This window comes from Daphnia pulicaria, chromosome 2 (genome assembly GCF_021234035.1).
Source record: "Daphnia pulicaria isolate SC F1-1A chromosome 2, SC_F0-13Bv2, whole genome shotgun sequence".
NCBI classification, from domain to species: Eukaryota; Metazoa; Arthropoda; class Branchiopoda; order Diplostraca; family Daphniidae; genus Daphnia; species Daphnia pulicaria.
The window spans coordinates 2,916,913-2,937,970 of record NC_060914.1 but is presented as its reverse complement, the minus strand read 5'-3'; the positions used below and the strand labels follow the sequence as shown (position 1 = coordinate 2,937,970).

The 21,058-nt window shown below is 40.1% G+C and overlaps 4 protein-coding genes across 7 annotated transcripts; 3 read left to right on the top strand and 1 right to left on the bottom strand.

Moving 5' to 3' along the window:
* Positions 1-631: 631 nt before the first annotated feature.
* On the bottom strand, positions 632-4,062 carry LOC124327825 (prothoracicostatic peptides-like). Of its 3 annotated transcripts, none has more exons than XM_046786837.1 (7): positions 3,848-4,062; positions 3,144-3,149; positions 2,876-3,102; positions 2,397-2,558; positions 1,688-2,128; positions 802-955; positions 632-708 (listed from the first exon to the last, which is right to left on the bottom strand). In XM_046786837.1, exons 3-7 carry the CDS (start codon positions 3,077-3,079, stop codon positions 647-649), a joined length of 1,023 nt encoding a protein of 340 aa, XP_046642793.1. In that variant the 5' UTR covers positions 3,080-3,102; positions 3,144-3,149; positions 3,848-4,062; the 3' UTR covers positions 632-646. The 3 variants fall into 3 exon arrangements, with proteins under 3 accessions (XP_046642793.1, XP_046642795.1, XP_046642794.1); XM_046786839.1 differs by having other exon boundaries at positions 1,688-2,125; XM_046786838.1 differs by lacking the exon at positions 3,144-3,149 and having other exon boundaries at positions 2,876-3,101; positions 3,843-4,062.
* A 2,510-nt stretch (positions 4,063-6,572) lies between these two features.
* On the top strand, positions 6,573-7,337 carry LOC124326910 (speckle-type POZ protein-like). The gene is made up of 2 exons (XM_046785625.1): positions 6,573-6,653; positions 6,705-7,337. The coding sequence occupies exons 1-2, from the start codon at positions 6,573-6,575 to the stop codon at positions 7,335-7,337; spliced, it is 714 nt and encodes a 237-aa protein (XP_046641581.1).
* A 1,112-nt stretch (positions 7,338-8,449) lies between these two features.
* On the top strand, positions 8,450-14,572 carry LOC124327826 (speckle-type POZ protein-like). Of its 2 annotated transcripts, none has more exons than XM_046786840.1 (2): positions 8,450-8,652; positions 13,488-14,572. In XM_046786840.1, the coding sequence occupies exons 1-2, from the start codon at positions 8,619-8,621 to the stop codon at positions 14,402-14,404; spliced, it is 951 nt and encodes a 316-aa protein (XP_046642796.1). In that variant the 5' UTR covers positions 8,450-8,618; the 3' UTR covers positions 14,405-14,572. The 2 variants fall into 2 exon arrangements, with proteins under 2 accessions (XP_046642796.1, XP_046642798.1); XM_046786842.1 differs by lacking the exon at positions 13,488-14,572 and adding an exon at positions 11,545-12,258 and having other exon boundaries at positions 8,450-8,972.
* Positions 14,573-15,191: 619 nt separating this feature from the next.
* On the top strand, positions 15,192-16,565 carry LOC124327623 (speckle-type POZ protein B-like). The gene has a single exon (XM_046786604.1). It carries the CDS (start codon positions 15,356-15,358, stop codon positions 16,346-16,348), a length of 993 nt encoding a protein of 330 aa, XP_046642560.1. The 5' UTR covers positions 15,192-15,355; the 3' UTR covers positions 16,349-16,565.
* The last annotated feature ends 4,493 nt before the right edge of the window (positions 16,566-21,058 follow it).

Sequence of the window (21,058 nt, the reverse complement as noted above, 5' to 3'; positions counted from 1 at the left end):
AATATATAGTATATTATATGAATGCATAAAACACACCAAAAACAATTCTACAGGAGAGAGAGAGAGAGACCAAATATCAACAGCAATCCATATGGGCCGACTGCTGCTGGTTGATATTGGTACAGCTGTATGCAATCTTCTCCTATCTTTTCTTTTTTTCTTTTTTTTAAATATATGGATTATAATATATCCAGATTTTTGTTTGGCTTATGCTTTTGGGCGGGGTATAGTATAGTATAATAGAAGAAGAAATCTTATCTTTTTGAATAATCGATCTTGTCCACGTTCGAGAGATACGTTTGTTTTGACGACTTGTATATATAACATAATATCGTGAAACAAAAGATTCAGTTATATAGGAATAATAGAACAAACGAAACAATTGAGGGAGGAAAAGAATAATAGGACGAAATCAAATCATAAATACAATAGTAGTATATAGATACAGTTTTTGGCTGTTTGTATGGGTGATGCGTTGAAGTTTTTTACCTTTCATTTTTTCAAAACTTGTAGAAATGGCCGAGATCAAATCAAAAAAGAAGGAGGGAAATCAACGATTCAAAATAGAAAACGGGAGGAGTCGTGATATTTGTTCTCTTTGTTTGGTTTTTTTTTTTTGTAGTTTTTTTTGTTATCTGTAAATTTTTCAGCCCCAGAGACCTTTCAGGTTGTTCCAGCCGGATTCACGCTTTCGTGACCATTCCATACCTGAAAAACATGAAAGTATATATTATTTGCGTAAATCTCACCAAGACTTTGCAGTAAAGTTGACGTATAACAAATTTCAGAAAATGGTCTGACCTTTAGCGATGGCTGCGGGTATTTCACGCTTGCCCCAAGCTCCGCGCAGATTGTTCCAGTTCCGCTTGTATCCGGCCGCCATGGCTGACAGAGCCCTTTTGCCCCAGACGCCTTGCAACTGATTCCAGCCTCTCTTGTCTTCATTTCCAGCGTCCTACAGACACAACACCAACAAAGAAATCAGAAAAAAAGGTCGAGTTATTCATCTTTTTGATGTCTGTTTTGTCACGTCAAATTGATGTATGTATAGAACACAGACGGCGCACGTCAATATCATCGACCTCCTATATCGATTCACAAAGGAGGCCCTTGTTATTTCCAATCAGCCAACAACAACAACAACCAAAAAGAACTGCGGCGATCAAGATAAAAGTCCTCAATTCTGTCGATGACACAAAGGGACAATCGAATTGGTCTTGTTGTTGTGTATGCGTCGTTTATTTGGGCTGCTTGTCAGCTCGCGTATTACCATGGGAAAACGACGACACTGGAACACGTGGAAGACGTGGGCGGGCCCTTGATGTTCGACGACTTAAATAGAGAGCTAGAGATCTCATTTTAATGTTGGAGGGGAAAAGAACGACGATGACATAAGTTTTCGAAGAAATTTTTTTTAAAAAGGACCCGAGTGTTTTCGATAGTCTGTGCGGTTTTGACGTCTAACGTAATAGCGTCTAAGTCGACGATACATCGACCGAAAAAATAAAAATGTTGTAGTGGCGGTTGATATAGTTGAGACGGAACTTTATAGTGACAGCTGACATTTTACTTTGGCACTTTGGCAATCAGATGCACGCGCTTCTTTATTATTCTGTTTTTTTTTAAGTCCTTCAAAAGGTGGATTGCCTTCAACGACAAAGCAGAGCGAATGTATAATACGCATTACCTCGACGTTGACTTTGGCTTGATCGTCTTCTCGTTGCTGGTAGAGCTGGTCGCCAGTGCCGGAAATGAGGAGGAGCAAGTCGTTGTTGCCCATTCCTTCGATGGCCGGTCCGCTGTTGACGCTGCTGCTGCTGCTTCGTTTGCCCCAGACTCCTTGCATCTTGTTCCATCCGGAGCGTTTGCTGTTCTCCACCGTGTCGTCGGAATCGTTGGCTTCTTCGCGTTCCACCTCGGAAGAAGATTGCTGCTGGTCTTCATCCTCCTGGCTGTTTTCCGACTGCTCGGCTTTGCTGTCATCCTCCAGTTGGTCGGGTGTCCGCTTGCCCCAGGCTCCGTGAAGTTGGTCCCATCGGCGTTTGCCCCAGACGCCGTGCAGTTGGGTCCAGCTCCTCTTACCCCAGCCTTGCTGCGACAAATCTGACCAAGCTCGTTTCACCATCTGCTGGGCATTATATAAGTTATACATTAGCCATTAGTGAGGATCGATTTTAAAAAATAAAATAAAAGGGGGGAATCTGCTGGAGATGGCACAAGTGAAAGTTTGTGCAAATCCTCTTATGTGCTGGGCGAAGAAAAGTTGGATGCGGAAGGATAGTATATAGTGGATAGTACTAATCAAGAGAGAAAGAGCTGGTTTTATTTTAGCTGGTTTTATTTTTCCCCCTGGCAGAACAAAACGAATTGGTTCGATTGTGTGCGGCGGAGCTTACCCGAGGTGGAGTCATTTCGGAGAGGGCAGATCCATCTGATTGCTGCTGGCTCCTCTTGCCCCACATTCCTTGCATCCGGTTCCAGTTGTTTCTCTTATCCTGCGTGTTCTTCCAATCGCTGGGTGTCAGCTGCAATAAAACGGCTGGCGACGGTGCGTAGTCCTGCATCGTGATTGCACAATTTTTATTGTTTTTTCTGTTTGTTTGTTTGTTCCCTTGTCTGTCGATAGACACACAGTCATCCCCCCCACCCCCACACACACTCAATACATCTCTTCCAATCATCCAACTCAGCGCCATTAATTTCCCGGCAATCTTCCGTGTCATTTCTCTATTATTACGAATGGGGGGGTTATCACATTGATTCGGTCGAGCAATAAACGGAAATCCCCGCCCAAAAAAAAGGCCAGCTCGCGGTTGACATCTTAATATATACGAAAGAGATATACACAGCAGTGGAGAGATAGTGACGATCTAACCTTATTATCGGCCTGAGCCGGCTGTTCCGGCTGCTGCTGCTGGTGATGCTGCTCCTGATGTTCTCGCGGCTGTTCCAGCTGCTGATGGAGCTCGACGAGCCCGGCCACCTGATTAGGTTCGAACCGCTGCGATGGCGTCTGTTGCGTGTTGATGGCCGCGATCAGCGAAACCATCAACAACAGTGGGCACTGCCAGAACTGCATGATGAGTTGACCCGGTCTGTTGCCGCACACCCAACACACAGCCGCATATAAATCGGTGGTCGTTATTTGAGATTGAAACCCCCAAACGTTGGACAAGAGGAGAGATGCCATTTGGAGAAAATATGAAAACGAAAAATAAAAGAAATCATTTAGATAGTGATTGAAAGATGTTTTGCTGCACTTGTCAGTGGGAAATACAATCATAGCACGTGATGAAATCATGTTAGCAAATGACGACAAGACACTGGGAATAAGCTCCTACACATTTCCTTATATTGAAGATCCAATCCTGTTTTCCTCGTTCTCTCCGTAGCGCCAAATTCAATCGGCTAAAGACAATTCATTCATTGCACTTTCTCTATCTGCCCCGGGGTGTCGCTTATTCCAAGTTCTTATTCTATTAGATATTGCTGCTGCCCTTTTTGTTATATTGTCAAATGTTAATGATCATCCAAGCGACGACAGGACACTCCGGGATCAAATGGAAATCTCCTGTTAACGACGCGACGTCATGCTGGGGCTATACTGCTGCTGTCAGGGTGACGACGAAGTCGATTCACACGAGTGGTCAACACTTTTCAATCCACTCTCGCCGGGAAGCTTTTTACCCCCCACCACTACAAACCATCACACCGTTATATACATAATTACATCACAATTGTTTTTGGCTCTGGGATTTCTGCGAATCATTCACCACCCACCGCGGCAGAGGAATAAAGTCGCAATATTAGAGTAGTAATGAAACGGCCGTTGATGCGCGCTTACCTTTTTCCTTGTTAATAAGTTTTGATTCTTCCTGCGGATGCTGTCGGAAATGATGTCCAAATTTCTTGATTTCGCAATAGAATGTCGGAAAGCAAATCTGAAAACGACGCGGAGATATCTATCTAACGAACCGCAAATGAAAGTGCACGACTTCTGGCTGTGGAATGGAAAAGTCGGCGGGACCGTTGCTGTCGCCCCGACGGAATTCTGTTCTCTGGAGCTGGTGGAGGAGCTGGGATCGCGTTATATAGCGCATCGGGTGCCCAGTGGAATAAGGCTTGGCGTGATGTCACCAGTGACGTTGTATTGTCCTTTCCGCCCATTGGCTCCCGTATCTCCTCCCCTCGTAGAGATAGAGTGCTGCCGCGACGATCCTGAATTTCTACGGACGACGCACAGACGCGAACGTATCCCCAAGTTTCCCACCTGTTGGTGCTTCCATGGCTTCTCCCAGCTATACCAGCTGACCATTCTTCCTCCCACTCTTTGCCCGGCCATTTGTCACTGATTTTCACCGAATGCTTGTCACAGCAGAAAGGAAAAGCCGGGATCAAATTGCGTCGGAAGTGTTTATCAATCTTTCGGTTCCGACACCTGGCCACTTTCACCCCCAAATAGCAGACTAGACTGCACCTATAATAAAACAATAAAAGGATATAGTCGTGGGATGACCACGGTTGTAAAAAAAAAACGTCCAAACAAACGTTAATTATAGAACCGATCCATTCTGTTTCTTCATCGTGCCCGGTGTAGGTCTCTACTGATTATCAGACGTGCTGCTGGACCCATCCAGCGAGTTGGCCCTTCAATCTCTGACTCACCACCTAGTTATAAAAATGCAACCGACTGTACGGAAGGGCCATTTAATTAGTGGAAAACGTTGACGTAGACAAGCAACGGTCAGGATTGATGTGCCGTATACCGGTATAGACAGCAGGTATATCTCAAATGTACATGAGCATATGCTGTGCCTTTGTGTGTCGTGTAATATGCACCGCAATTAGCGGCTCAAACTTCAATCGGTGAAGATAGATTCGAGGCCCACGGCAATCCCTCCCCACTCTCCGCCCTAAAACTCTTACGTCTAGAAACAATGTTAGATGTTAATTAAGTCGCCACCATTTTGTATAGGTTATAAGAATGAAAAACGTCCCACACAAAGTGTTTCCTTCAAGACAATCTAGCTATACACAAATAATCTTAATTCAGCATTCTTAAAATTTTCTTTTGTTTCTTTATGATGATGCATAAACGAGCTTCTAGTTAATAACCCCTAAAAATGGTTAACCTGCTGCTGGCAATATTTGAAAGAATATCCGAGTAGAAATCTGAATATCTTACCTCGACTTATTTCCTACGAAAAATATAGTTATTACGCAAGTGATTTAATATTTCTAGCATCTAAAATTATCTTGTCATATATTATTAGCTTACATTTGGTTTTTCATTTTTAACTTTTGGAAAATGTCAAATATGTCAAAAAATGTATATAACATCTGGCGCAGATGTCAAAAAGTTTAGACTTATTAAAGATCCAAAAGTCTTAATAATCTTAATATAATGCCAAAAACCTCCTAGTTCCGCGACTGTTCTGTTGGCCTATACGTATCGTACTTCCCGCGAAGTTTCAGCACAACTTTGAAGGAAATAAGGCGATTTTCGTTTCCAAAACTAATTTTTCTCTATACTATATAGTAGCCAAACATCTATACTGGAAATGGTGACATGCGGGAAATGAATGAGATTCTGTATAGGGAATCTCCGATGTGTTGCAGCTGCTGGTGCGCCGCAGATTCGCAATCGGAGAAGTGGCTCGGCTTTTGTCACAAAAAGTGAAAATACTCGGCCCCAAAAATGTTTTCTTCAACCATATGGCGCAACAAAGTCTTCACGAAATTATGGCGAGTGAAAGGCCATTAGAGGCACAGAGGTAAACTTTGTTACATTATTAAGTATGGAGACCCCGAGACGACAATAGCAACCAACACATCAAGCTTGCCCGCATTTTTTTTAAAAATTATTATTGAAGGAAAGCTATAAAGATTTCAGGCAATAGATTTGAAATATTCAGTGAAAAGTTTTTTATTTTCTCGAGTGGGTGGCGACAGGGTGGCGACCCATTTTTAAATTGCCTTGTATTTTAATTATTAGTATATGAGAATGAGAGTTCATATACTACATACTGTTGGTGGCACTGGTTTAGGAAGCCATGCTACTAGCGCCACTCATTTTTTTATTTGACATTTTAGGCCTACGTTTTGAGACATTCAGGCCCGGACCTGAATGACTGGGCCTGAATGTCATCCACCCAACAACTTCGTGTAATTACTCATTAACTTTTATTCGGGTTGTCGCTTGTCAAAGTTGCTTCTCCTTCTCAAATCAAAAAGTGATCCAGTTAACTTGCCAAATTATTATTCTGTTTTTGGTGCATTTCAGCCGTGGGTTCTTAATATCCTTTTCTTATTGTTTACTATTTCCGCAATCAGTTCAGCGTTAAAAAATGGCTTCATCACAACATCTCAGAGACGGCTTGTACTCGATTTCGTGGAGTATTGATGGGACAAATGAAAACCAACCGTTCAGAGTTATTGTAGTTAAAAATCCCAATATTTTTCACCAATACACAGGCCTACTCAGTTTTATAATTAGTAGACAGCAGATTGCATATCTTGAAATCGAAATATATTTTCCTGAGGAATTTACGTCAGTGGACATCGCAAAAATAATGGTTCATGCTTCAAAAGATGGAGCTGTTACACAGAAAATGTATTTAAGGCAAGGAAAATGGAGTACTTCCTGGAATGAAGTAAACAAGTCAAATAACTACCGTCCCACTACATGTTCACGAAATTTTCAGATTTTCATAGACCTCAACTCTCCAGGTGCTAAGAACCAGGGTTCTCTTGAAAAAGGATTCAAACCCACTCAAACTTCCGGTTCTCAAAAAGGATCACAACATGTTCACAATTACATATTGAATCTGTGGAATACCAAAATTTTGTCTGATGTCACTTTCAATTGCCAAGGAAAATCCATCAAAGCTCACACCTTGATCCTGGCTTCTGGTAGCCCTGTTCTGGCTGCCATGTTTCAAAATGACTTTAAAGAAAAACAAGAAAGAGTTGTCGACATCACAGATATCGAAGCAAAAATTTTTGAAAATCTTTTACAACATATCTACACTGGAGAGGTAGCCCTAGAAAATGAAGTGGAAGATGTAGCCGAGTTGCTGATTGCTGCCGACAAGTACGCCGTTGAAACATTGAAAGAAGAATGTGCACTGTATTTGTCAAATGACTTAAAAGTGGAAAACGCCGCACGCTATCTAGTATTGGCTCACCTTCACAATTTAACCGTGCTTCACGAGGCTACACTTCAGTTTATGTCGGAGAACGCTAAAGCCGTTTGCTCTCGCAAGGAATGGATGAATGTTATCAAGAATTATCCCGAGCTCAGCTTTGAAGCCACTCAACGTATGGTCGGCCTGTGAAAAGATTTCACCTTACGAAGATGACCGAAAACGGGATTCCAAGCGCACTACTGCAATCAAGAATCAATCAAAATTATTTTCATGTAGCCTACAATTCCTCTGTGTCATGCTTCCGCTGGTTATGAATGTTTCGATTTCTTGTAAAATTCCTAGATTATGAACAAATACAGAAAGTTTGGTTTGCAAGTGTTTGATTGATTTATTTTTTTTTTAGTTTATACATTTTTTTTTTACCATGCAGTCTTACTATAGCGTACAGTTGTTTTGTTTTGCCTACATATTACATAACCCACAATAGCACGAAATTAAATTTATGCCGGAAAGAGCATGCAGTATTATCTATTCCGGAATAGAGTTTGGGGTTTTTCTTTTTCATACAAGAGGGCTATAGCAAAAGACTAGTTTAGCTTTATCTCCGAAATAAGATCTGCCAAAAACAAAATCTTTCAAATTTACATAAAAGCCTAGCCATACGATCGATCTGGAAATTTTTCGAGTGGGAAAATGCTATTGCTTTCATTATACATCGCCTCCCACGCTATTTATTTTGTTTCTACTAATAATGCTGCTCGAATCTCCCTGAAAACGAATCACTCGACTTTCGCTCACTCGACTCCATGCATACATTTAAAGATTTAAAAAAATCAATATTTTGGGGGTTCAAAAAAAAAAGTGCCCAAAAACAACCAACACATCAGCTTGTCCATATTTTTGTTTTAATTATTATTATTGAAGGAAAGCTATAAAGATTTTAGGGAATTGGATTGAAATATTCAGTGAAAAGTTTGTTATTTTCCCTTGTGGGAGGCGACCCATTTTGAAATTGCCTTGCCAGAAAACTTTGTGACACTCTTGTTTGTTTGTTTTGACTATTCTCATCGACAAAAGGTCAGCGATAAATGGATGAGTGATAGTTGCAAAAGAGAGATTGAACGTCTTATCTTGAAATTATCATTTTGTTACCTTGTTTATTTTTTGTCTCACGATAGATAAAATGCGATAGATAAAATGAGGAGGAAGACAGCTCCCGACCGTCCAACAGCGCGATAATGTAATGATCACTTCGAGTATTTAGGCCATTATATTTCTTGTTTCTTTAGTTGTCGAAAGAGAGCTACTTTACTTCTCTTTTCAAATTCTTAAGTGATCAATCGATACACTTGTCGAATTCATCTTTCTGATTTTGGTGTATTTTTCAGTTGTGGGCTTATTCTCCTGCCTTGAAGCATATCCTTTTTCTGTTTATTATTGCTAACGTAATCACGACAGTATTTAAAAAAAATGGCTTCAGCACAACAAATCCGAGATGGCTTATTTTCTATTTCATGGAATACTACTGCAGCACCTAACAACCAGCAACAAATAGTGGAAGTAAAAAATCTTATGGATGTTTTAAAATTTTGCAAACTCAGTTTTACAAGGAATGGGGTTACTGCAATCCTTGAAATGGAAATCAATTTTTCCAATACAACAAAGCCAATTAAAACGGAAAATATATTTGTGGAGGTCTCGAAAAATGGTATCAAACAGAAAATGACAATGAATCAATCGAAATGGACAACTTCCTGGACTGAAAAAAGCTGCCAATACTGCCACTCGCACACGCAGTGCACACAATGTGCAGTAAAACCTACAATAGGTTTCGAGATTTTGATTGATCTAACCCCTGGTTCTCTTAAAAAAGGATCACTACATGTTCTCGATCACTTACTGAATCTGTGGAAAACTAAGACATTGGCTGATGTTGAATTCCAATGCGATGGAAAATCCATCAAAGCTCACACTTTGATCCTGGCTTCTGGTAGCCCTGTTCTGGCTGCCATGTTTGAAAATGACTTTAAAGAAAAGCATGAAAAAACTGTTGATATCGTGGATATCAAAGCCAATATTTTTGAAAATCTTTTGCAATACATCTACACCGGAGAGGTTGCCCTGGAAACTGAAGTCGAAGACGTTACCGAGTTGCTGGTTGCTGCCGAAAAATACGCCGTTGAAACATTGAAAGATGAGTGTGCGATCTACTTGACAAAAGATTTAAAGGTGGAAAACGCGGCACGTTATCTAGTATTTGCTCATCTCCAGAATTCGTCAATGCTTCACGAGGCCACACTGCAGTTTATGTCGCAGAACGCTAAAGCCGTTTGTTCTCGCAAGGATTGGATGGATATCATTAAAACTTACCCCGAGCTCTGCTTCCAAGCTACGCAGCTTATGGTCGGCCTGTGAAAACATTTTGCCTTACGAAGTTCACCAAAATCCGGAATTTCGAATCCATTATCGTAGTCAGAAAATAATTAGAACAGAGTCATTAATAAATCAGAAATAATAATAACAAATTAACAAGATATTTTTGTTGTTCAATTACTCTGTACCAGTGTCCCACCTTTTTATTTTCGGTGTTTTGGGTTTTCATGAGATAGATTATGAGCAATACAAAAAATTTGATTCGCATCGTGAATCATACATAAGTGTGTTTTACCACAATAACTTTCTTCTGTCTTTCCACAATAGCGAATAAATGCATTCCGCCAGAGAGTGCGGTATTCTCTGATTCGTTTTTTTAGTTTTCCTCTTTAATTGTTCATATTATTGAATGATTATTGAAAAAAACTACAGTTTAGCTACATCTTCAAATCAAACCTGCCGCAAACGAAATCTTTCAAGTTACATAAAAAACCCGATATACGATCGATCAGGAAATTTTTCGAGTAGGAAAATGTTGTTGCTTTCATTATATATCGCCTCCCACGCTATTTGTGGTTCTACAAATGCTGAACGGATCTCCCTTAAAGCAAATCACTCGACATTTCACTCATTCGACTTGTTGATTTAAAAAAAAATCCCTTTTCAGGGTTCCCATAACGAAGCTGTCTTGTTTCGAATCTCAGCTGATGATGATTTTCCCTGCCACCCTTTTTCACACCATATAGTTCGGTTATTGGCAATGGGTGAGCGTGGGTGGTGTGTCTCAACTGTTTGGCTACCCCCTTTCCATTCAATCCACTCGCAACTTGGCATTGTAGGCTAATTACGAAAATAAGGTCTTTCTCGAACGAATAATCCGAGTCTCGAGAGATACTACAAGAACCGAAGTGGTAGTTCCGTTTTTAGTCTCCAATTCACGAAAGCAAACGCGCAATTAGTTGCGCTGTCGTCGCAAACTTCGCTTGTACTCGGCATGACGACAGGACGGAGAATTGGAGAGGGATGTTTCTTGGGAAAATCGCTGTCGTGTCATATAAAATAAGCGATGTCCACGCAGCCAGATAAAAGCAGCTGCGATTCACAAATAGTTCTCGAGGTGGAAATCGCACAACAAAAGATGAATTTAATCGGATTGAGAAGCGGAATTAGTTGTCGGCAGGTGCCAGAACGGCAACTAATCAAAACATTAATTTTGGAGATTCTCATCGATTTTAACAATTTTCTAGTTGTATTGGATTACCAAAATGACTCGAGTGTTGAATCTGGGGAATATCCAGATCCTTTATTCTAAAGTTATGTTAAGTTACTGCATTCGAAGCCCACACCCTCATCCCCGCCACTGCAAGTTCCGTACTGGCTGCCAATCTGCCATGCCCTCCGTAACGAATGCGAACAAAATCAGAAGAAAATAATTCAACGACATTCGACTTAAAAGTTAAAACTTCTTCATTGTTCTTTCAAGGTTGAAACCTTGAAACACTGAACCGGAAAATGAGATGCGAGCTGATGGGACAGGCAGACGTTGTCAGCTTATTTTTGTTTCGTGATTTATAGCCTCATGAGCTTCAGGCAGTATCTCCCAGCTGATCACACCATTGTTTGGTCAGTCGTGGTCGTGCTCTAGATCTAGGAGTCTGCGTTAAAAATGGCTTCAGCAAAACAAATTAGAGATGGCTTAATGTCTATTTCATGGAATACAACTACTACAGCACTTAACAGAAATGTGAAAGTAAAAAAACTTTCTGGTGTTTTTAAATATTGCACACTCATTTTTACAAAGAATGGAGTTAATTCAGTCCTCACAATGAAAATCTGTTTTAAAAATGGAACTAAGCCAATTGAAAAGGAAAAAATTCTTGTTGAGCTATCCCAAAATGGTGTCAAGCAGCTTATGAAAACAATTAAAACTAAATGGAAACCTTCCTCTGTAACCTCCCCCTACTCTCATTACTACAGCTGGCACATTTTGGGTACAAACCCAATTTTTGGGAACCCTACTATTGAAATTTGTTTTGAGATTCTCATTGATTTGACTCCTGGTTCCCTTAAAAAAGGATCACAGCATGTTCTCGATCACTTGCTGAATCTGTGGAAAACTAAGACACTAGCTGATGTCGAATTCCAATGCAATGGGAAATCAATCAAAGCTCACACTTTGATCCTGGCTTCTGGTAGCCCTGTTCTGGCTGCCATGTTTGAAAACGACTTTGAAGAAAAACAGAAAAGAATTGCCAACATCACGGACATCAAAGCAAATATTTTTGAAAATCTTTTGCAACATATCTACACTGGAGAGGTCGCCCTGGAAACTGAAGTCGAAGATGTAGCCGAGTTGCTGATTGCTGCCGACAAATACGCCGTTGAAACATTGAAAGAAGAATGTGCACTGTATTTGTCAAATGATTTAAAAGTGGAAAACGCCGCACGCTATCTAGTATTGGCTCACCTTCACAATTCGACTGTGCTTCACGAGTCTACGTTGCAATTTATGTCGAAGAATGCTAAAGCCATTTGCGCTCGCAAGGATTGGATGGATATCATCAAGAATTATCCCGAGCTCAGCTTTGAAGCCACTCAACGTATGGTCGGCCAGTGATAAGATTTCACCTTACGAAGATTACCGGAAAACTGCATTCCGAACGCAGCATTTTTGTAACCAGAAATTAATCAAAATTTTTTGTTTTTAAATTACCCTGTGTGTTGTGCGGTGGCTGGTTTTGAGGTTATCCGTGTTCTAGGAATGTTCCTAGATTTTTTAGCAATACAGAAAGTTGGATTTTCAAGTGTTAAAATTGATTTAAAGTGTTACTTTTCTAAAATTACAGTCTGACTAATCTATATGTAGTTATTTTCTTCTGCTTCTCCATAATGACTATGGGAAGCATTCCAGAGTGTGTGATTGTGAATAGTTTCATTTTCTGGAGTGAAATTTTGAGTTTTCCCTTTTTATTGTAAATATTATTCAACAATTATAAAAAGGGTCGTACTCCCATATTCAAAGTGTCGCAAACGAAATTTAAATTTGCATAGTAAGCTTAATATGCAATCAAAAAGTGAATTTAGTCGTGTCGAAAATTTTTTTTGCCATTCATCGTCAACTCCCACTATATTAATTACTTGGCTGCGCTATTAATCTCTCTGAGAAAAAATCGCTCGACTTTAATTCACTTGACTCCATTTTGAAACATGAAAAGAAAACACCTTTTTTATGTTTGGGTTTCCGGTAACGAAGATTCCGAAACCGAGCTAACGATTCTTCGCCCCCTGTTTTCAAAGGGGGTGAGTCACGTACTCACGTGAGTGTGTGAGTGTCCATTTCTCAACTGCTTGGCTAATAGAAAGAGGCCATTCAACCGTTTTCCCTCAGGCATTTTAGCTGTATGAGGTCAGCTGATCAAGTGATCACTTTTCGCAGCGCTTTAGTAGATAATAGATAATAGATTCGTAGATAATCGGGGATATTTCCCTTTTTAAGATTATTTTGGGAATTTTTTTCATAATCTAGGGTGGAAAGTCCCTAATTTTTTAATCGTATTCTTTTCTATTTCTAATTTTCTCAAGAATTTTCTTCGGTGTTGGCCTTGGCCGTGTTGGCAAATTATGGGGGATTTAGAGTGATTGATTCGATTTTATAGAAATTTATTCTATTTTAGAATTTTGATTTATTTTATTTTTAGGGAAAAAAAGGAAAAAATTGTGTTAAGGGATTTTTTGGGGGATGGAAATATGGAATTTTCGATTTGTTTATTAGGGTTTTTCCCCCTTATCTGGCAACCTCTGGGGACTCCTATTTTCCAAAAGTGGAAGCATGCTTTTTACAGTTTCATCATTCAATTGCCATCATTTCTAGCATTTATTCGTTTTGTTAGTTGTGAATCTTGCTCTTGAAGTTTGCGTTAAATATGGCATTAGCAGCCTCAGCACAAAAAATCCGACAGGACTTATTTTCGATTTCATGGAATACTACTGCACCACCCAACAACCAGCAGCAAATTAGTGAAGTAAAAAATCTGGTGGATGTTTTTAAATTTTGCAAACTCAGATTTACAAGGAGTGGAGTTAATGCAGTCCTTGTAATAGAAATCAATTTCTCCGATGCATTTAAGGCAATCAAAACGGAACAAATGCTTGTTGTGCTCTCGAAAAATGGTGTCAAACATAAAATGGCAAAAAATCAATCGAAATGGACAGCTTCCTGGAAGGAATCTAATTGCCAATACTGTCCCTCACACAGTTCTTGCTCACAATGTGGAGTAAACCCTGTTGCTGTAATCAGTTTTGAGATTCTCATTGATTTAAATTTGTGTTCTCTTAAAAAAGGATCACAACATGTTCTTGATCACTTGCTGAATCTGTGGAAAACTAAGACATTGGCTGATGTTGAATTCCAATGCGATGGAAAATCAATCAAAGCTCACACCTTGATCCTGGCTTCTGGTAGCCCTATTCTGGCTGCCATGTTTGAAAATGACTTTAAAGAAAAGCAAGAAAGAGTTGCCAACATCACGGACATCAAAGCCAATATTTTTGAAAATCTTTTGCAACATATCTACACTGGAGAGGTCGCCCTGGAAACTGAAGTGGAAGATGTAGCCGAGTTGCTGATTGCTGCCGACAAGTACGCCGTTGAAACATTGAAAGAAGAATGTGCAGTGTTCTTGACAAAAGATTTAAAGGTTGAAAACGCCGCACGTTATCTAGTGTTGGCTCACCTTCATAATTCGACCGTGCTTCACGAGGCTACACTTCAGTTTATGTCGGAGAATGCTAAAGCCGTTTGCTCTCGCAAGGATTGGATGGATATCATCAAGAATTATCCGGAGCTCTGCTTTCAAGCTACGCAGCTTATGGTCGGCCTGTGAAAATATTTCGCCTTACGAAGATTGCCGAAAAACTGGATTCCAAAAGCAAGAAATCAATCAAGACACTTTTGTGATATTATGATAGTGTTGTGCTGTGGCTGATTTTGAGTTATCCATTTTCTAGGAATATTCTTAGATGATGAGCAATACAGAAAGTTTGATTTGCAAGTGTTTGTTTTATTTTAAGTTTTATTTTTTTTTTAACCAAAATTACTGTCTGACTTAAGTAGGGCTACAGGCCGTACAGTTATTTTATTTCTGCTTCTTATCTACATTGACTATTAGAAGCATTTAGAAGATGCCTAAGTATTTCCATATTCTCAAATGAAAATATTTCTCATTGAATCTAGATTTCCGGATTCAAATTTGGGGTTAAACATCTACTTTTCATATTATTACTGATTGTACGTAAGGGGTTTGTTTCCCAAAAACTGTCGAAAACCAAATGTTTCAAATTTACATAATAGACTAGATATACGGTCGATAAGTGAATTTTTTCGTGTCGGAAAATGTTTTTACTTTCGTCGTCATCTCCCACTACATTCATTAAAAAATGCTGCGCTAATCTCCCTGAGAACAAATGACTTTCAGTCGTCACTTGACTCCATTTTGAAACACGAAAACAAAAATCACTATTTTGTTTGGTGGGTTCCCATAACGAAGGTTTCAAATCCGAGCTAACGATTCCCCATCCCTCTTTTTCACACCATATTGTTCGGTTGGCGATGGGTGAGTGTGGGTGGTATTTCTCAACCGTTTAGCTACCCCCTTTCCATTTTAAACAGCTATAACGTTGGGATTGCGACACAAGGGCTTTCTCGGACGAATAATCCTTTAGTTTCGAGAGATCCAAGAGCCAAAGTGGCAGTTGATTTTTCAGTCGTCTCCATTTTAAACGCGCAATCAGTGCTCTGCGGCGTCGCAAATTTTCGCTTGTTTAGAGGACTTGACATGGCGACAGGAAAGAAAATTCGAGAAGGACTTTTCTTGATTTCATGGAGAAATTACCATCACAGTGTGCCTAACAAGGAAATCATCGAAAATGTCCAGCAGCTCGATAAAAACATTTTCGAAATTTGCAAATTAAGTTCTAAAGAAGTCAAATCAACACTGCAATTGCAGACATTTCTCGAGGTGGAAATCGTCCTGGCCAAGGCGATCAAGTCGTCACACAAATTGGAATCGATGACCATTCTGGCCACCAAAGAATGGGATGAGGACGATCGACGAAACGAAACGATCGAAACCCAACAAAAGATGAATTTCATCGGATCCAAGTGGAGATCGTCGTGGACAGAGCAGTTGGCGATCGGCACTTGTCACCACTGCAACAGCAATTACAGAAGAAATTTTATCAAGATCCTCATCGATTTCAATCCGTTTCCCGCCGATGTTGTGCGAAGTGCGACTATCAAAAAGACTCAGCTATTGAATCTTTGGAAAATGAAGATCCCTTCTGACGTCGTTATCAAATGCGAAGAAAAGTCGTTTGAAGCCCACACTTTCATCCTTGCTTCTGGTAGCCCCGTTCTAGCCGCAATGTTTCAACACGACTGCGAAGAAAATCAGAAGAAAATCATTGAAATCGCAGACATTCAACCGAATGTACTCAGAAAACTTCTTCATTATTTCTACACCGGAGATGCCAACTTGGAGCAGGACGCGGATGTAGCGGAGCTGATGGTAGCGGCAGACAAGTACGCCGTCGATTCGTTAAAAGAAGAATGCGGCCAGCATTTATCGCACAAGTTGACGGTGGAAAATGCCGGCCATTATCTCGTCTTGGCCCATACGATCAATGCCGCTAAGCTTCGCGAATCCTCACTGAATTTTATGGCGAGAAATGCCAAAGCCATTTGTTCGCGTCGCAAGGAGTGGATTGAGATTACCAAGAGTTATCCGGAGCTCTGCTTGGACATTATGCAATTGATGGCGGTTTTCTAAGCTTCCGGCAATCAGGATCTTTCTGCAAGCGCCTTCAAGATTGAATATCGTAAAATTCTGCCGTTTACTCAGAAATGTGTTTGTGTGTAACCGTGTGTAACCAATTCAGATTTATTTCTCCTCGCTAAAAGTTAAATTTGTAAGTGCCAATTGTTTTATTTGATGTCATTGTACGGCAGGATTTCGAAACACTGAGATTTGTGAAGTGTAAACAATACAGAACTTTCGCATTTTTGCAAACTTGTTCTTTCTTGAAGTTTAAATTGATCAAGTCACCAATAATTTTAAGAAAGTATTTGGTGTTGGTTGAACACGAGAGATAACGAGCTGAAATCATGGCCGTTGTGCCGTATAGAAAGAAGGAATGCGTATTTCATCTATTTATCAGATATCACAAGATTTAATATTGGAAAATACCGTATCGGACTATAAAGCCATAAAATCGACGCAATAAAGTCTCTTTGACTGTACGTGGAATGTACCCAGCAAAGGTTTTTATGACAGAAGACGCGCAAAAGCCATATTCGTTCTCATCGTATAACGAGCGAGATGGGAGATCATATAATTCTGCTTCTGGGATACCCAGTATTATAGTCGATGGAAAATTTGTAAATCATTTCCGACCGGGTCGTGTGAGATTTATACAGTCGGATGGGCGGAAATAGCCTATGCCAAGCGTCTTGTTTTGGCTTTTTTTTCTGTACTCCGCCAGCGGATTATTTTACATATAAATGTAATTTATGGTGCGTTACTGATCCTGGTAAAGTGCTTAGGTGTCCTGCAATAACACCAATAATCCCGAGTGCAAGCAAAGATATGAAACATTATTGATTTTCCCCCTCGGATTAAACATTACGCAACAGTTATGAATCAACAATTACAAATGCGTCTCAGCGCGCGTCTTATTTTGATTCCATTCCTTTCTCTTGTTTCGAGCCGTTCTTCAATATTAACTCCCTTCGCAGCACTTGTAATGGCAAAGTGGCGGAAGCTGTGGGTCAACAAGCAAAAACGTTTCCATACAGACGGCAGCAAGTGACGTGCTCGGAGCGGATTGATCGCAAATGTCTGAATATAGCGTCAACAATAATGCAGGTAGACTTCTTATTATTTGGTTGGGGGTAGATTGTGTAGTATTATTTTCATTCGTTTTTGAAAGGGGAGGTAAGAGGTATAAATTAAATAAGGGGTGACTGTTCAATTATGAAATGAAAAGTGTCAAAAATACTGTTTTGTTAATCCCTAGTTGTATGGATAGGGCCTGTAAATAGTTAAAAAACTTGCATTTGAAAAACTGACACCAGGTATAGCTCTCGAGGCAGAAATCCTCTTTCGCAAAAGACAACCGCAGGTAGGATCAACATTTAATTGTAATCTAGGCAAGATACGTTTCTCGGGAAAGTAGCTTTTCTTGAGCGCTTATTTAACTTGATTCAATGAATAAATTATTGACTTTTATTATTACCTTCTAGTAAAGGCAAAAGTCCATTTGCTGTTAATGCTGAATAGTAAAATCGTGCTGACAAATGCAATCAGCAGAGAAATAATATAAGAGAAAGGCTCTACTACTTCCGCCAAAGAGCCAATCAAAAAATGTTCATCATCTTTCAGCTGAAATTGAATACGGCAAATAAAGTTTGTCTTTGCTTGATGGATAGAACGGTGACGACCAAATATAGTGTTAGTTCGTGGAGTTCCCTTTCAGGAAGATAGACCCGTACATTTTTGAAAAAAGAAAATGGTGGGTGATGATAATTGAATACAACTTTTGAAAGGGGCTCATTTGCATTCAGATCCATGTCGTGAAAAGTTTCACCACTAGGCCTATACTCACACAATATTCAATGCTATTTCAAAGTTCTTGATTGATTTAACACCCACTCTGGTGATATCTGTGAACAGTACGACGAGGATAAAAGCTTCTTCTTGAGCGCTAATTTCGTTTGTACCGAAAGAAATGTGTGTTATCCGCGATGTAACTTTCCATCACAATGGAAGGCTAGAAAGAATAGAAATACATCAGCTCCACACTTTGATCCTTTTGCTTCTGGCATTTTTCTTTACCTATAGGGCCTATCACAGTGCCACAAGGAAATAAGCCGGGGAAAAAAAGTAATTTAAATCAATAACATCGAGACAGATTTATTCGCACCTACTTCTCTTTTATTACCGCGCCGTGTTCTCTATTGAAACATAAAACGCGCATTGAAATTTGTACCGCAAAAATAAATGTTAAAAATATTGCACAATTCCACGTGTTGCCTGTTCTAAAATAGAAAGGCCAAAGTATTTGCAGCCTACGCAATATACGCGGCTGAAATACTACCTGGAGACGAATGCGTCATTCATCGCGAATTACTCCAGAAATAAGATTATAACAACTAGTTATTTAAAAAAGGATAAACTTTTTGGGAGAAACCAAACAGATGGAGTCACACGATTTCCATATTCTTTTTCTCCGCTGATCGACACTTATATGTTATATGTATAACAGGTAAATTTTAGAACACGTCAAGTGGGAATTGACCTTGTGCGTGTATTAATAAAACACGGTAGGAAGCCAACAACAGGTAATAGCTACGGCTTGCCTATTGTTTATACGTTATTTCAGTTGTACATACGTGTATTCGTAGCTAGTTGTCGCCCATAGCAACCAAGAAAGATTTCAGCCTCCCCCCGTGTTATAATTAAGAGAGCCATCGTCTCACTTGTGTACGTGTCTCTTCTCGCTGCAATTAAAGCGCGTGCCCATTCAAGCTCTCGTTCCGCGTTCTCCCGAGTTCTTATTGAGGATTCGGGCATTCCATCTGACGGCCCATCAGACCAAATAGGAAAGGCGGAGAAAGATACATACAAAGAAATAAGGGGATAGAAAGAAAGAAAACGTGGCATATTGCATCTTGCTGGATGAACCAACACATGGATCAGAGTCTATAGGGGGAATATCTATTAAGATTGAAGTCTTTTTTTTTCTTTCTACATGTCCAAAAGATTTCTTTGGCTCACACACACAAAATAGACACCCACGCGACTTTGTGCATGGTCGTCGCTTTATTGGTTTCTAATAAAAAGGGGGGGAAAATGCGCATCATGTTGGACAGATGTTATATGCGGCTTAATCCTCTTCTTCGCCGTATATAGCGGCCATTGAACACGAGTCTTCGATTTGCCGAGGGATTCAGATGGCGAGATGAAATGAGAAAATGATGTAAAAGCCGCTGCCGTCCTTCCATTACCGAGTATATCTCTCGATAGAATTTGGGTGTCGACAACAGATGAAAGCGGACAAAGTTATCAGTAATTACTAACAAAACCCTTAGCCTTTTTTGCGTATACTAAGAAATCGGATGTAAGGAAAAATTGGAAAGTCTATAAGATTTAACAGGAATTTAATTCTGTGTTGCCCGTCGTCGGAATTGTTTTTCTTCAGAAAAACGCGCATCCCTTGCAGCAAGGTGGAAAACAAAAAAAAAATACATATTTAATGAAGATGACCGTAATTTAAGGCTGTTACGGAGTAGACAATAGAAGGGAGGGGGTCCGTCTAAGAGAGTGACAAAATCTATGAATAATTGATGGCGTCCAAGTCTGTAGAAGAAACAAACACCCAAAAGAGAAAACATATCAGCAGCAGCAGCAGCTATTCTCGTAAAGAAAAAAATACAGGTGATGGGAAAAGGACGAAAGAAGAAGAAGAGGTGATATAATATGTAGTGGACAAACTGGGCTGTTCTCACGGGGTGACGGGCGGATGTTGTGCCGCTGTTGAAGGGAAACTGCAGCACCCGCAAACACCAAAGGCGTTTAACAGCCGCCCTATACGTTACTTATATTCCGCGCTATTTGCCATGTATAATACAGTCACAATAGTCTATGCGGCCGTAAAAGACTGCTGCTGCTGCGTCATATCGTGAATCCAACACTGCTGTGTGCGTGTGTTTTTTTCAAGGCGCGGGAGCAGCTAATTTTGTTGGAAAGCGATCGATAATTCGTCATCACTTATTCATTGGAAACCTTATACATAAAAAGAGGTAGTATAGTGTGAGTGTGTGTGTGAACGAGATAGAGAGAGAAAAAAAAGAGCGCCAATATGTGGCAGCAGCCGCGGGAGGAGGATCCCATTGCCGGTGCTCAAATAACCTTTTTTCTCCCCCCAATTATATTGATCAATACCGCGTTCGGTCATCATCATCCTTATACCTATATAGGAATAAAGATCTCTCTCTTTTTCTCGTCTTCTTTTCTTCTCAAAGCTCTTCTATAATCTCACGTTGAGGAAGAGCTGCTGCGGATATGTCTGGGAATTTCTTAGCCAAAAGAGACGCGCTTATATATTTTTCCGACGTCATAACCATAATCGAATTGAACATGTTAGCAACGTTATTTGAACATCATCTTTTATATATTTTTATGAGTGGTGAGCACGCTGCGGGACAAGAAAGGGTTCCCCTTTCTTGTCGATGAATTTCTTGGAAAATGGTCTCGCGGCATTGGAGATTTGTCGGGTAGTCTGGGCCTATGTATTAGACGTGTATGTACATACCATAAGACGTACGCCAGTTCCTTCATTTCTCGTCAGTCGCCAGGCGTCTATCTTTTGTACGTTATAGTGTAATGGGCGGCTGGTGCTGACGCTTGCTCCCGTCTCACCAAGTATATTCACGTGAGATGGAACTATTCACGATCGGGAGAAGAAGGAAAAAAATGGCT